The following is a 14,874-nucleotide window of genomic DNA, read 5'->3' on the forward strand; positions in this document are numbered from 1 at the left end:
CGAGGATCACTGTACCCGTTTCGTCCACATTGTTATATCCGACAGTTAGCTGAATGGCCTGCTGTCCAAGGATATTGGAAAGTATCAGCCATTGAGATTGTCAAGACGGACTACAAGGCCCTCCTCTCCTTGTAGCGCACCATTGCCGCCCGCTTCATTGATGCGAATCCTCCAGCAATCAGGCATGGGATAGTTTCAGTGGGCACAATCATGATGGACATCGTGGAAACAACAGCCATGTGTAGCTTCGGTCGACTCGAACATCGCCCGTGCAGCAGGGCCGCCTCACGGTCATCGGGTCTGTAGGGATGTCGAGGGACATTCAGCTACCGCTTCATAGGACGTAGAGGTTGACCTGGAGCGCTGCAGCAGTATACCGAACTACACACCTCACGGAGGGTCAACGCATGGTCTGAATGACCTCGGAGACCAGAGCGGGTTGAATTGCTTGATTCTATATCAGTTTCGTCCGCGGGTGGTAAACAATGACTCTGAAGTCAGGGGTTCCTTTACCACACTCTCCACCTGGTCGGGATAAAGAGCTTGTGATGCTCAACCCGGCTGACCGTTCCGCGCAACATTCTCGTGGAGAGGTCCATTGGTGTCAGTGCTGTCTCTTCGGTGCCCAAGCAGGTTCCTTGCCCCCTTCATCGACTCCCTCCTCGCCACGCAAAGGTTCGAACGCCAGGATAGGAAACCTCCTCACCCCGCGGCTCTCTCTGCCCTCGCGCGAGACAACGGACGTCAAGCTCTCAGGTTAGCAGAGAGCCTCAGGGGCTTGCTCTGACGGCACTGTGCTTCGACCTCCCGTGCCCCCCGTCTAGGCAGTCGGCCAGTCGCACGCACGACCAGCCATCAAGCCCGAGCGAGGTGAGTAGACGGGGAGGCAGGACGGGATCGAAAGCAAAGGAACCAAAAGCTCCCGAAATCGAAGCGCCTCCGCAAGCCTAGCCGAGCAAGCTCCCTCCTGGTCGTTTCTCGGCCCGGAGGAAGGGGGGCGTCCGTCTAGTCTAGAGCATCAGACACTATTCGGAGAGATGATCGCATTGAAAGTATCGACAGTACTAGTGACCTCGAGCAGGGTTCCTCGCCCGAACCGTGGCTTGATGCCCCCGACCTCAACTTGTCTCGACCGTCTACCGGCAGAAAGGCAAACCGAAGAACACACTAGAAGGAGACGAGGAGGCGATCCCGCGTTATAGCATTGCTTTGCACCAACATACATGGGCAAATCCGGGACCGTTGCACCGCGGAAAGCAGAGTCCTCGCCCCGTTCCGACGCTGGGCACTTACCAAGCCCAACGTCCTAGTCTTAGCGCAGCCCTGCCCCTATGAATCCAACGTGAATCGGACAAAACGGGCGAAAATGGAGGGGTGATGGCTGATGGCAGAGAGGCAAGGGGGGAGTGTCAGAATCCTGCAACGCAACAGGAGCAAAAGAAGTCAGAGCCACATGACGACACAGCAATCGTACTGCAAAGCGCAACCAGGAGCCGGAGAATTAGAACCAAAGGCAGAGGACAAGGTGATGCAGATGAGGGGAAAGCACACACCGTGCCGTCCATTCCTCCTCACCGAACACACAAAGCAGGTTTTCTGGAATTGTTTACCATGTGTCTGCTTGATGGCAGATATCATTTCTTCCCGTGCCTACTCTACCTCCTGGTAGGACGAAGACATTACCGATCTTCGATCCTGCAGGTCCGCAAATCGTCAATATGCGTGCAGCATACCGAGTATTCACTTCATTAAGGCAGCTTTGCTCCGAGACTTCCTTCGAAGATGTGACGAGTGGTTGGAGTATCACACGGTCTCGACCTCTCACTAAATTACATGGTCTTTTACATTAACCTGCAGGCCAATTCCGCCTTGCCTAGTCGGACACGAATTCCCCCCGAGAGCCCGTCCCCTCCGGTGAGACACACCGTGGTGAAGGAAGGGAATGAACGGGTTTGAACCCGACCAAGAGGACTGGGGTGCTTTACCACGGGCCGAATTGTCTTCCGCGGCTTGTCCACTGTGGATGAATCAGGGGGTAAGGGGAGGTGTCCATGGGAACACTTAACCTTACCAAAGCATGGACGGGCGGACGGCCTGAGCGGAAGCGAGTGGCTAGATGGGCCTGCCAAAACGGCACATGCAAATAAGCGGCTGTACGGCCGTCGAGGCGGTAATCGATGCCGACTCTCGGCAACGAGGCGTGCCCATGCGGCTTACGACGCGCATATAGATACCGGCTTGGATGGTGTATGACGATGGCGACGATAAACAAGAATGTATGGGACTTCAGGGCAGGATAAGGAAAAGGGGAGGTTTCCTGTCACGGAAGTCCCATCGCACACTCAACTGAACGCTTCATCATTATCATCTTCACCACTAACACCGCCACTCAGACATGAAAGCGGAATACCTGGCAAGAAGAGCGGAGGGGGCCCGCCGTCAGCGAGGAGCAAATCGATCCTTCAATGTAACTGTATCTCGGGAAAAGGTCCCGATACGTAGGCACAATTGAACCCCGAGCTATACAATGCCTGGGCGGATGAAGTGCTCATCCACTGCAACAGGACAGGACGAGAACCGTTGGTTCGAGCCCACAATGCGACTGTCTGGGCGCAGCCGAAAACTCCCCTCTCGGCCCGAGACTCCACGGCAGTCTGCCTGAGTGGTTCCTGAACAAATGGCCACAACAATCTAGACGTTAAGGGCAAACTCGTGCATATTCCGGCCATCTTAACCAAAGTTTGAGTGGAGGCAACATGCCAGATAACGAAGACGGACCAGCACTAAGTTGAGCCCAGACTCGGCCAACGTATTGAACAGTTCAGAAAAGAAAAAAAGTGACGCTCACCGATCATCATTCGGTGTATGCAAGGCATCCAAAAGGGGATGCGAGCCGTCCTCGCCTATGCGGGCAGCAGTGCCTATGAGAGGACGATAGACGCGGCCGATATGGACGCGGGTCTCGAGCCCTGGCTGCATACGAAACGGCTCGGCACGCGTCTGCTGGGCGCATCCGCTTCTCGATTTCTCCCCACGGCGCTTCTCCAGCGGGTATTACCGTCTCACGGTCAAGATGAGTCGAGAACTGCTCAATTGTCGCAGGATCCAGACGAGCCGCACGGGGATTCGCTCAAGGGTGGTTTTGTGGCAGGCAGACCGAAGTCCTCTACACTTCTTCCGGCATTGTCACAAGCATCGGCAGCGGCGAAGTAGAGGTTAATACGAAGGAGACGAACGTGCAGTTAACCGAAGTGCCTGAAGAAGATCGGCTTGCAAAGCTGCAAAGGTGTCCAGTTTTGACACTTCCCGTCATGTAAGGGTATAGAGTAGCAAACGCAAATGTCGTAGATTGGCCCCGTGTCCGACCTTCGTTGACAACAGGATCAGGTGTACAGCGAACCAGGCTGGTCGTACGCTCCGCATGAGGCGATGCCCCAATTCGATGTTAACCACCAAACTGCTTCTTATGAGGGAAAGTAGTTCTAGACTGGATGCCAGACAGAACAGGGCGTCGTCCAGGGAGTGGTATCTCAGTACACGTTGTGCCGGTGCTGCAGGTTTCCCCCGGTGGCAGGTGAGGGAAGACGGGAGCTTGCGGGCCATTGCTCTCCTCGGCTCGGCGTTGGGCCAAGATACGTCGAGCCCGGCGGAAGGAGGTCCCGATGCCGCCAAGGGGCACCCTTGTGGATAACTTAAGTTCAGCTGTTGGTCGGTCGGATGTCTTGGAATTGGCGACCAAAAGCAAGCTATGAATAGTCCCGGGGCCACCTCCGAGTTGACGTCAGGAGCAGATAACAAAGACGTCCGCAGAAGTTGCTGAGCAGGAGGAATAGATTGCGCTAGAGTAGAAGAGATAAGAGCTGACAGCGGGCTCGGGAAAAGCCAATCTATTGTGTCAGCAACTCGCGTCCCGGCTCTCCGGTTGCAGGGAAAGGGGTTTTACCCATAAACCCTGCCAACCTGACTGACAATGGCCGAATTTATTAGGGGTCCTCTCGCGCTGGCCTTTGCTCTTCTGTGGTGCGCCAGTCTCTTAGCCCGATCATTGAATCCTGAGAAAGCTTCCAAGTGTCATTTTTGTCAAATGACTCCTCCATGGCGGCCAGATTGACGGCTAGATGCGTTGACCAAGGCCGCTTCGGCACAGCCCATCATAACCGGCGCCCGGACAGGCAGTTGAGAACTTGTGCCACGCTTGGGAGACGAATAGTCGCAATGCTTGTGCGGTGATTCTCCTCTGAAGCAGTCTCCCTTTGGCAGGAGTCTATATGGCCAAGCAAGCCAAGACACTGGGCGAATATGTTCTGGCCGTTGAAGTCATCTCTCGATGCGATTCCCGGTTCGAGCAGCGGGAGGACCGTCCGTAAAAACCTAAAGAGATGCGTCGCGAAGCCAGCCAGATCGATTTCACTGCTCTCGTGGTTGTTGCTGGTGAGGACCATATGTTGGCATTCAGTGGTAACTAGTAGCTGCCATGCAATATAGCCTGAAACCCCACGACCCAGCCCGCAGCCGGGTTGCAGAAGCGCCCGTCCATCCAGTGCAGTTCTCGGCGCGCAGTCAATCAATCAATTAATATCAAACTTCAAGGGGCTTCGCGACTCACCCCACATCCGCCCAAGATAGCGCTATCAGGGCAGAAGCGAGAGCCTCCCTGCTGAACGTCTTGGAGATGGAGCTCAGAGGAAAACCTGAGTACCTACTTAGGTTGGAAGTTAGGTTAAAGCCAGCCCACGTGCCTGAAAACAGGGGGATGTAGGAGAGGCTGAAGGCCAATCGATCTAGAACATGGCCGAATCGCAATATGTCGGCAAACCCCTCTCTTCCAGAAATTAGCGGCTTGATGGTGTGCCATGGCGCTAGATGCCAGACTAGCTGTCCCGACAGCTTCCGATAAGTTACTGGAAACAGATACCAGACTCGGGAACGGATAGCCGCCTAATAGCGGCTGGTAGAGTGGCTGACAATGATTAAGGCTATCGAGGGAAGAGATTTGAGTGCATGTCTAGTGTAGAAGAAGCCTGAATGTCTCCTTATTCATCAAGGACTCAAGTTCCAAGGACCCGTAAGCTTGCCAAACCTTGAAATTGGCTGCTGCCCAACCTGGAAGGAAGGAGCCGCGAACATGCAAGCTCCAGAGACACTCCACGAAGCTACATTGAGTCTCTCTGTAACGTGCAGTACGGTAATGCTTACCCCGGGTGCTGTTTAAATTGCACCCAGCCTCAAGCGAGTCTCGATTTCTATCGAATTGCTAGACTATCGCTCAATGGTCAATTGAGAAGGGCGGCATACTGTATGTGTGTACGGAGGATGGGGCCAAAAGTATTTGGCAGATTCCCCTTGCCAAGACTGCCAAGCTCTCAACACAGTAATGTTGGCACAGTCCCACCAAGCCACCTACATTGGCCACTGTAATCCAGTAGGCAAGCCCACTAATAGGGCGAATTACAGGGCCACATCAGTGCCCACTTCAGCACCCACTTAAGTCTGGGATTTGCGAGGGAACGCTATCCCCATGCAAAATACAGTGCGTCTCTCTTCCTCTGGCTTCTCACACGTTGACAGGCTTGGCACCAGCATGAAGCTGCCAAATACATTTGGCCCCATCCTCCGTATATTCTGTACATACACGAAGTTATATGTACCGGTATGTCATAAACTCTCCTCGAATGGTCCAAAAGGGATGATGTGCACAGGGTGCCATATGGCGCCTTGTGGCTTGCCCAGCGGCTTGGCCAGGGTTGGCATTAAGCTTCGGAACCCCATGGGGCGTGGGGGTCGGCTCCACACGGGAAGCCCAGCCAAACTTCGGATGGCGCAACAATTCGGGGACGACAGGGGGCTATCATCCGGTTAGATCATGGATGGCACCTACCTACGGATACACTAAGGAAAGGTGACACTCATTGGCGGTGATGCGAGTCAACGTACCTTGTGCCAACCTATATCGAGCTTCCAGTAGTTCAGTGTGTTTACAAGGTTGAGTCCGAGAATAGCACCCGGTTTTGAGATAAGCCAGGGCAAAGCAATTGCGCCCGGCTGATGTCCTGTCTTCTAATTCTTGGTTAGTTGGTTCTGATAGCAGTGCGAGAGCGTTTACACGTAAATCCCCCCACGTCCCAAAAGAAAACGAGCTCAATTCTCGGCTCCATCCATCATCTGGATGAGCCCCTTGTTACGTCTCACTCCGGAAGGGCGCGCAAAAGAAGGATCCCATCCATTTCCGGTACACCCTATGGCTTGAGTGAGCTTTGGAAAATCTCGGTCTGGCGTTTGCGGGGGTGGGCTGCTCAGGGGTCTTTGAGGCCCCATGAGCCGGGCCCGAACTCTAGTATGTATTACTGGATCCCATCATTACCGTCAGGACGCTTTGCAAGGTTTCTCACTGACTCCAGCAGCCCAATAAGTCGGCCGGGGCCCGTAGGACTATTGTAGTTCGTGTTTGTGATTGACGTTGATCAAGACGCGAGTGGTTCTTGTGCAGACCTGCCGTGGGGAAACCGCAGCCGTGCTACGGTACGCTAGGAGTGCTTGCAGCTGCTGGGTCATCAGAGAAATCAGCTCCTTCTGGGATCGGCAGAAACCCCAGTGCGAGTCTCATTGGCTGCCGAAACATGTTCAGGGCAGTCTGTATGGGAAAATCATGGGATGTCTGAAGTTACCGATTGCATCACCCCGTAACGAGACATGGCATTGGCTCTTGCTGTCTAGCTACCTAGTAAAGCATACTAGTAGCCCGTGCCGTGTTATGTGTCTCCATCACCCGAAGTTGCGGTGAGGTAAAATGATGTGAGTGCCTGCGCGTGAAAGAGAATCGGTGCAGTCCTATAGGGCGTACCTTGGTTTTGGCACCACTGGCGGCCGCGTCTGCACCCAGGCTGATCCAGCCGGCTTCCTCGTGGCGCGATACGCGGTTGCTGTTTGGAGCCTTCTGCGCCAGCACCTCAGGCTCCAGGTTGCCAGGCTCGAGCCAGGCACAAATTTACAAACGGCCTTCCTTTGACCAGGGCGTACAATAAACAAGTCGAGTAGCACAAGGCCGCCTGACAGGGTCAACGGGCGATGGTAACTGGAATAGTGATAATAAAGGTATGGAGGTACAATTAGCTACCATATTAGATATCGGAGCAAGAGAACTCGGACTCGCGAGGATCGAAAGAATCGCTGATAAGGAACCTGGAATCGCTCGGCGCCTCTCGCCGATCTCGTTTATCAAGCCTCGCCGGCATCGCTCTCCCCAGACTAGGTAACCCCCACAATTCGGTTGGACTGCAGCCGGCGGAGGATTTTCCTGGGGCAGTTTTGCACACTAAAAATGGGAGCAGGGCATTACGGAAACAACGGGTCAAACGCTGACGTGATACCATTCCACCCTCCCCACAACACGTCGCGGCCAAGGGCCAAGGCGCCCTTCGTGGTTCTCGTTCATCCCGAGTTGCGGCGCTGCTACGCTGTCTCTGGTGCTGTTGGAGGCAATTCCAACATCCTTGGCCGCGCGACGTTATTCGCGGCAAGGAGGCTGAGCCAACAGGCAACCAGAAACGTCTTCCATCAGCACTGGATTCACTGATCGATGGTGCACCCACTTTTACGGTGATGGGAGAAATGACTCCACTCGAAATGTTCCAAAGGGGTTGTTTTCCGCTCTGCGCATCGTGCTGTCAAGCATGACAGCTGGCGTTTTCTCTCTCGCTCAATGCCTGACCTCGAGGCAGTGCGGCTCCAGAGATGGGCAGGGCGTCAACATGACTGACCAGTAGGCTGTTGACACCATTCACACAATCATCAGTGCTGTAGGACTGCACAGCCTGACCGGCATGCTAGCTGTAACTTACCTGAGGTTTAGAATCCCATCTACATTTCCAATGTATCATACACAAACACGCCAGGCTCTACTTATCCCGTCTACTCACAGGTATATCGGCGAGACCGTGTACGATACAGTCAATACATGTCATGCACACAATCGTCCTGATCCGCACCAACGGCAATGGCGTGCTGTCGTGAGGCCAGCGTTGCATCCACTGCCAGCCCATACGGCGACGCCGCCCCAGCCGTCAGCTTGCGTGGTGTAGGCGCATGCTTGCAACCGCACTAGAAGGTAACCAGAAGGAATCCTTCCCCTTTTCAAAATCGGTGAGAGGTGAATGGTGCAAAGTGGTACTGTAATGGCATTGTATTGCCCACCCGCATGCCGGGAATCTTGCCGGCGGTGACCCTCCCCAGATAACGGAATGCCACACCCCTTTCCCCACGCATACGCAACCCAAACTAAACTAGAAACACGAGCTAGCAGCTATGCGACATAGACACGAAAAAGAGGGAAAGATAGCGAGAGGTAAGATCGCCGAAGCGAGCGGGACTTTGACTAAGCACCATGTGTACCAAGGCCGTTGCACTGGTAGTGGTATGTATCGTATTTTCAGGGATAGGAAGACGCAAGATTAGGAGAAGGGCAAAGAACAAAACGTCTGCTTGTGCCTAGTTGCCTTGTGTGGCCTCGTGTTACCTCGCATTGCGTGTATCGTGCCCGGGACCAGTAGGGGGAAAGAAAGTAAAAGAAAGAAATCCTTCGTTAACCTAACGTAAACCATACGCCGCCAGTTGGCCCAACATCGGCCGCCGATCTACTTCCCCGCGGCCCACCATCTCTGTACAACTGCAGGCCACGGTCTGGTGAAACGTGGAGAATTGAAACAAGGTGGGGAGTTTTCACAATGCGACGGTTCGGTTCTATTCGGGTTGTGTACATTCCCTGCTGGTGCTTTCGCATAGGTTCTTGCACTGGGGTGAAATGGCTGGGATTAAGAGTGGACACCTGTAAGGTATCAGGATATCTCGACGTCGCCTTGTCAAGAGCTGTTGAATTGTGGACACACAGTCTGCTCTACCGTGCCACGGATGGCCTAGACAAGAAGAAAATGAGGCCAGACAGCCCAAGATTACATGTCCGAATGAACGGAGAAGGAGGTAATAGGAAATGGAGATTTGCCCACACTTAAAGGTCCTATCCTTCGCCGCCGTGTTCAGATATCCGCCTTCCATCTATCAGATCCTGTCCGCTTTTTCCCAAACCGTAGAAACAAGGAAAAGTATTGGGGGTCTCCCGAAACACCAAGTTTGAACAAAGGAAATAGTTGTCGTTTTCGTGGCGCCGGTATAGTCGGTGGGATTTGTGATTGAGAAGAGTCTATCCGTCCAAAAACAGAAAAAAAAAGTGGCGAGGTCTATATCCTTTCACAGCCCAAAAACCGAGAATTCCCCTTTGCTAGTGCACCGTCCAACGCTTCAAACCCGGTATTAAAGATCAGGAAGATTGAAACATAGAAAGGCAAGATCGCCAAACGCCAGATATGTCCTTCTATAGCCCTGGTAGTTGTCGTCAAGTCATGATGGCGAAGGCTGGTGGTGCAGACCTCCGAGATGGGGAAAAAATAAGACACGGCGCAAGTCTTCACAGCCTGTCGTATAGGTCCCCTCCCGCGATGCTGTTCGACGATGAGCTTCGGCCACTCGCCACGTACCCATCACTCGGGCCCAGTAGGTCGTGGACGGCAACTTTAGGAACCGGCAACTTCCGCTGCGTGCTGTCGGGCTGGCTGATGATGTCGGTGAGCGAGATGCCGTTGCTCCTGGGGGCCGGTTGGGGAGGTGCGTTAAGCGACAGCTGGCCCTCTGGCTGAGGCTCGAGCGGCGCCAGCGCTGGGGCAGGTCCAAGGGAGAGGTTGCGGAATGGGGGCAGTTCGCAGCCGCTGTATGGCCGGAGACGGGGAGAATGGGCTGGCGTGGCGAGCGGTGTGTGGTCCGGGGTAGGGGACAGTGAGTTGTGGGAAAATGTGGGGGACGAAGGGGCTGTCGAATTAGGTGAGTTGGGTCGTGATCTCTTTGGCTGCCTGTACGTGTGGGCATAGTGGTCGTCATGGTCGTCGTGCGAGTGCGAGCGCGACATGTGGTACGCCCCGAGGCCTGGCAGGTGGCTTCGCGACGAATGCAGACTGGCGACGTAGAGAGGATGCTGCCTTGCTGGGGGATAATGGTGGGGACCAGGCATGCTATCCCGTTCCGCCTGCACGGCGGCTCTTGTCAGCATGTCCGGCCCGCTTTGGCTGCCGAGGGAACTGCGGTTGTACGGGCTGTTGAGGATCAATGGTGGAGGGAGCCCGTAAGAGCTGTAGTGCGGAGGCGACACGTTCGGAGACGACATGGCGGTAGGAGGCGCCGAGCGGATGACTTTGGGCGCCGGGGGCGGCGCCATAACGTCGGGCTGCAGCCGGTGGATCATGCCAGCGTGTTGCGGGTGGCTTTTGTTGCCTCTCCTAGAGTTGGGGTTGTTGTGTATCCTCGAGTGCCGCGTCAGCTCGTCAGAGCGTGAAAAGCGCTTGCTGCAGCCGGGAAACGTGCAGGCATGGGGCTTCTCTCCGGTGTGCGTCCGGATGTGCCGAGTCTGGTGCTCTAGCCGGTGAAATGCCTTGTCGCACATGGTACACTTGTACGGCCGCGGAAGCTCTGTAGGTGGGTCGGCGGGTTGTGATCCCGCTGGCAGAGGCCCGTTCGGGCGAAGAAGGCCGACAGCGGCCATGTCGCCTTCGGGTGACGATGGCTGGTTCTGTTTCTGTTGCTGTTGCTGTTGCCGCGGCGAAACCTGATCCCTTTCCGCCGCAACCTCTGGGTTCAGCAGGCTGGAAAAGTCCACTGCGGACTTTGCGCGTTGCATGTGACCGCCCTCCCAATCGGAGATCCTGACACTGCCACCTGGCACACCGGGTCTGCCTGATGTTGTCCTTATGCTCTCCAGTCGTGCTGCACACAATGCATGCAGCGGCCAAAGGGAGATCGAATGTCACCGGGGAGCTGTTTTGTCCCCGCTGGTAGACCTTTCCTGCTCGATGGGCGGCGGTGAGGTGAAGTCTGTGTTGTGCGGAGACTTGGTGCGAGCTTCCTTGACTGGACGTTGGACTGTCGGGTCTCGTGGAAGTGCGGGGAGTCGCGTATCTAAGCACTGGGATCTGGGGTTTGGCGTTGTTGGGGAAGCTCTTAAAGTAGCATGGGGAAGTAACAGAAACTGGAAGCGTCGGTTTGGAGGAGGCGGCACTGGTTTTAAATGGGGGGCGGGCTGGACATTTAGGGGGGTGTGTTAGGACTTGGGCAGGGATGGGTGTGGTGTGGGGATTGTACGGCAGGGGCGCGGGTCCAGTGGGTGTTCGGGAGCAAGCAAGTGACAGGGAGACCCGCCTGAAAAAGCCAGGGGAGGAAAATCTCGGGAAAAAGAAAAAAAAAGAGAGAAGGAAAAGCAAGAGGAACGCCCCATGTCAGCAGTACCTGGCCGAAAAGGTACCGCTTCTCAGCCGCTGTCTAGAGTTCAGGTAGGTACTGTACCTTATGTATGTACAGTACATACACATACATCTATCCCTAGGTGCCCTCCAGCCGCAAACCACCTATTTCATTGCCCTGCAGCTTTCTGCAGCCGTCCCCTCCACCGGGACGGGTTGTTGTAGATATGGCCGGTGTGCACCTTGTGAAGCGGGCTCGGCAAGGCTCTGCGGTGGCGTTGTTTTGGTAGGCGGGTACTATATGGAAATTTGCATTGCTTTTCCGGCCGGCTTAACATCTCGTCGAGACATGGTGGTCGGGGCCGACACGGGGAGCCATTAGACAACCAGATGTCGAGCTTGTCCGGCAACCTGTAGGGTGTTGTGAGAACTTGTGCAATGCTTTGAGGTAAATGTAAATTTGAACACAACCAAGTAGCTGGCCTTGTGAACTGTACATACATACAAATACCATGCTACTTACCCAGCGTGTACACAGGATGTAGGGGACGAGGGAAAAGTCCGCTTAGGTAGGATGTAGGTGAAAACTCGTTCGAGATACTTTGCGCAAGCGCTCTTGCCATGTCTCTGTGCGAAGCCGAGAAGGTCCTCACGCAATGACTAGCATACATTACCCGAGGTGTGCAATGCGCACATAGTATCTACCTACCTTGGTGTGTGTAAACTTTTGCTGGCTCGGAATCAACGTCGATGCCCTTCATGAGTGTTCGTCCTTCAAACCCGCATACACACCTTGGCTGCTCTACCCGGTGAGAGCGTCATATCGTCTCGCCTTCTGGCCATCCGCTTATGAATATGAGAGGCCTTAAAGGAAAGACACTAGTGAAGTAATGCTGTGACATTACCATTCGCCAACACGATGCATAAAAATTGGTATGGATGAGGCCGATTCCACAGAGCTTGGGCGGTGTGGGTTGTGGTGGCTGAGATTCGGTCTACGGAGTACGAAAATGGTTGGGTTCACCCGCATCTTGGGCTTTTCTTTGTTGCGTCTTGGAATTTCCTTTCTGACGCCTTGGAGAAGCTGAAGCTCGTGCCCCAGAGCTGATACCCAAAGCTTGGCGATGATAACGGGCCTCTCGCGATTATATAGCATGGCACTACGGAGTACACAGTACTCACTACCCAGAGCAATGTGACCGCAGACTAAAGAGACCAGACATGCTAACCGGGGCTAGCCGGACCTTTTCATAGTTTTCCACTATCCGTAATAGGTAGTCAGTCAAAGGGAGACCAAGCAGCGCACATCTGGGGATGCATAAGGCAGCTTGCACATGCAATCACCTCCTGGGGAAAAGGCTTGAACTGGCTGCGCTAAACGGCCCAGCCCGGCCTCCCTTTGACTAAGGTATTGTACTGTATAACTGTACACTTCGACGCGCAACCAAGTGGCAACAAACCCGTCCGATCACGCAATGCCGAGTATGCCAGGGAGCCGGGACCGTCGGAACGGATCCGGATCCGGGGCCGGCGTCCTGCATGCCTCGCTACAATGCAGAAATTACACTAAAGGTAGCCAGTTCATTTTGACTCGGGCCTATTGATGTCAAACAACGATATCTACTTGATGTATTGTACTGTATGTACACTCAGATGCAATATTTACACTATCTCTGTTGCTGCTGCTTCCGCTATCAGAAGAGCCGAAGACGTGCTTCCAGCAATCTCGGGGATGGGGGGTGGGCCAAGCAGAGATAAGAAAGGGTCGAAAACACAAAGTGCGGAGTGTGGGGACCGGGGAGGTCACAGAACCTACTGGCTTGCCCACCGTCGGCTGACGTCCACTCAACAACAAAACGTGATGCTCTGGGGCTCCGAAAATGCATTGGGGATGACGGCCTTTCACTAGGCAGCCCGTCATCACTGACTGCTGCGGTTTTTACGTGGGTTGCAGGCAGCAATAAGCATTATGTGGCGTTTCCAACAACACACTCCTGCTCAATCAATGGATGAGGCGGATGAGCTGCGGCAAGCTCTCTCCGGATTCTCACGTTGTCCAGAATCCGGGGTACCTACGCTAGTCTTCATCCTGCCAAACCAGAGATAAGCGCGCCAAAATGAGGAAGTCGGTTGGCCGCCGAGCATCGACTCGGTTGCCGCCCCCGATTCACCAGGGGTTGTCCCTCTGTCGCATATCAGAGCGTGGTATCGTGATGTACTGTGGTAGCCTCCCTGACCCTCGCCTGACACTGTCGAACAACCGTGGGTACCCATCGCCTGTCGCTTCACCCGCATTTCTCACCTGTTGTGGGCGTGGGGGTTGACGGCGGGGCCACCACTTTCAGCAGCGTCGAAAACTGAGAACACGTCTTCCATCTCTGGGATTGAATACCTGAGGATAAACCGGGAGCCCTCTACATATTCTGGTATTTGTCTTCAAATATTGTCCTGCGACTGCTACCGGCTGACCTTCATCCCACCGTTCCTCTCATCAGATGATCAGACACTGTGAGGCTTGAACATGATCCACAAAACGGGTTCAGCAAAGGTTTGCCCCGCTTTGAGCCCTACGTTGCCGTTACAAGTCAAGAGGATTTTCACGCGCCATTTCTAGTTCCAGGTTACAATCTGCTCATCATGTTTTGGCAGGCGACCCTTTGATCCATGCTATATGTCCAGAGGCCAGATATGCTGGAGATTTTTTCACTCGGTCGAACTCCCCAGAATACTCCACGGATGTGAGGATAAGACGCCTGAACCGGGCCGAAGTGCCAACGCCCGTACCCTGCACGCCGTATACAGCCGACGGGCTGACTCAGATAGCGTCGGGTTAGGGCGAGACCGTGGTTATCAGCGTGGTGCTCTGTGTGTAAGCACCTTATGTATGTACTTGCGTACTTCAGTTTTACACGTATGTACATACTGTCGAAACTCCTTCTGTGCTCAGATTAGGGACCTAGGTAGGTCTAGGTCTCCAGATCCGGGGCGTTGGGCGCCTCCCGACCGATGTTTTCAACACGTGGGGAGCCAAGAAAAAATTTCGGATGAGGATGCCGCTATGCAATTGTAGTTTGTTTGTACTCTGCACTACCAAACTTTTACTCGATGTGTAGTTGACACGAAGGCACGGACAAGGCACAAGCATGCTTCTCAGGCACAGAATTTTATGTTTCGTCCTCTCGCCGAACAGAGCCCGAAGCGCGAGGTGAATGCCCACCGACCCTCGCGAGTCATTTTTGGCGCAGATTCCAAAATTCGGGAACTGCCGCGATCCACAGAAAGGCCGAGATCCACCCTGGGGTACGAACGCAAACGCGAAGCATAAAAAAGGGGGGAGAGAAGAGAGGAAAACCCGGTAAGAGATGTGCCCTCTTTGGTGTTTGAGCCTTGACAGAAGGCAAAAAATTATCGTGACATCTGCAGTGGTGCGGTTTGGCCGTCGTCATTGGTCGCCCTGTCCCCGGTGGGCGACAGGGCCTGCGCCCAGATTGATCGGATCCTCAAAAATCTCATCCTGGAAGCTCGTGAATGGAGCTCTTCGTCAACTCTGCGCATCAGAATTCCGTGCAGCCCGGTTCTCGAGATCGTAGCAATGGAA

The 14,874-nt window shown here is 54.4% G+C and overlaps 2 protein-coding genes across 2 annotated transcripts; both read right to left on the reverse strand.

Moving 5' to 3' along the window:
• Positions 1-3,261: 3,261 nt before the first annotated feature.
• Positions 3,262-4,049, reverse strand: N656DRAFT_328176 (uncharacterized protein). Its single transcript, XM_064809259.1, has 2 exons — positions 3,944-4,049; positions 3,262-3,887 (listed from the first exon to the last, which is right to left on the reverse strand). Exons 1-2 carry the CDS (start codon positions 3,945-3,947, stop codon positions 3,310-3,312), a joined length of 582 nt encoding a protein of 193 aa, XP_064667155.1. The 5' UTR covers positions 3,948-4,049; the 3' UTR covers positions 3,262-3,309.
• A 5,408-nt stretch (positions 4,050-9,457) lies between these two features.
• Positions 9,458-11,627, reverse strand: N656DRAFT_791744 (uncharacterized protein; the record flags this gene model as incomplete). The annotated part of the gene is made up of 2 exons (XM_064817012.1): positions 9,458-10,702; positions 11,613-11,627. 2 exons carry the CDS (start codon positions 11,625-11,627, stop codon positions 9,458-9,460), a joined length of 1,260 nt encoding a protein of 419 aa, XP_064667156.1.
• Positions 11,628-14,874: the final 3,247 nt, after the last annotated feature.

This window comes from Canariomyces notabilis (assembly GCF_033297395.1).
Source record: "Canariomyces notabilis strain CBS 508.74 unplaced genomic scaffold N656scaffold_24, whole genome shotgun sequence".
Taxonomy (NCBI): domain Eukaryota; kingdom Fungi; phylum Ascomycota; class Sordariomycetes; order Sordariales; family Chaetomiaceae; genus Canariomyces; species Canariomyces notabilis.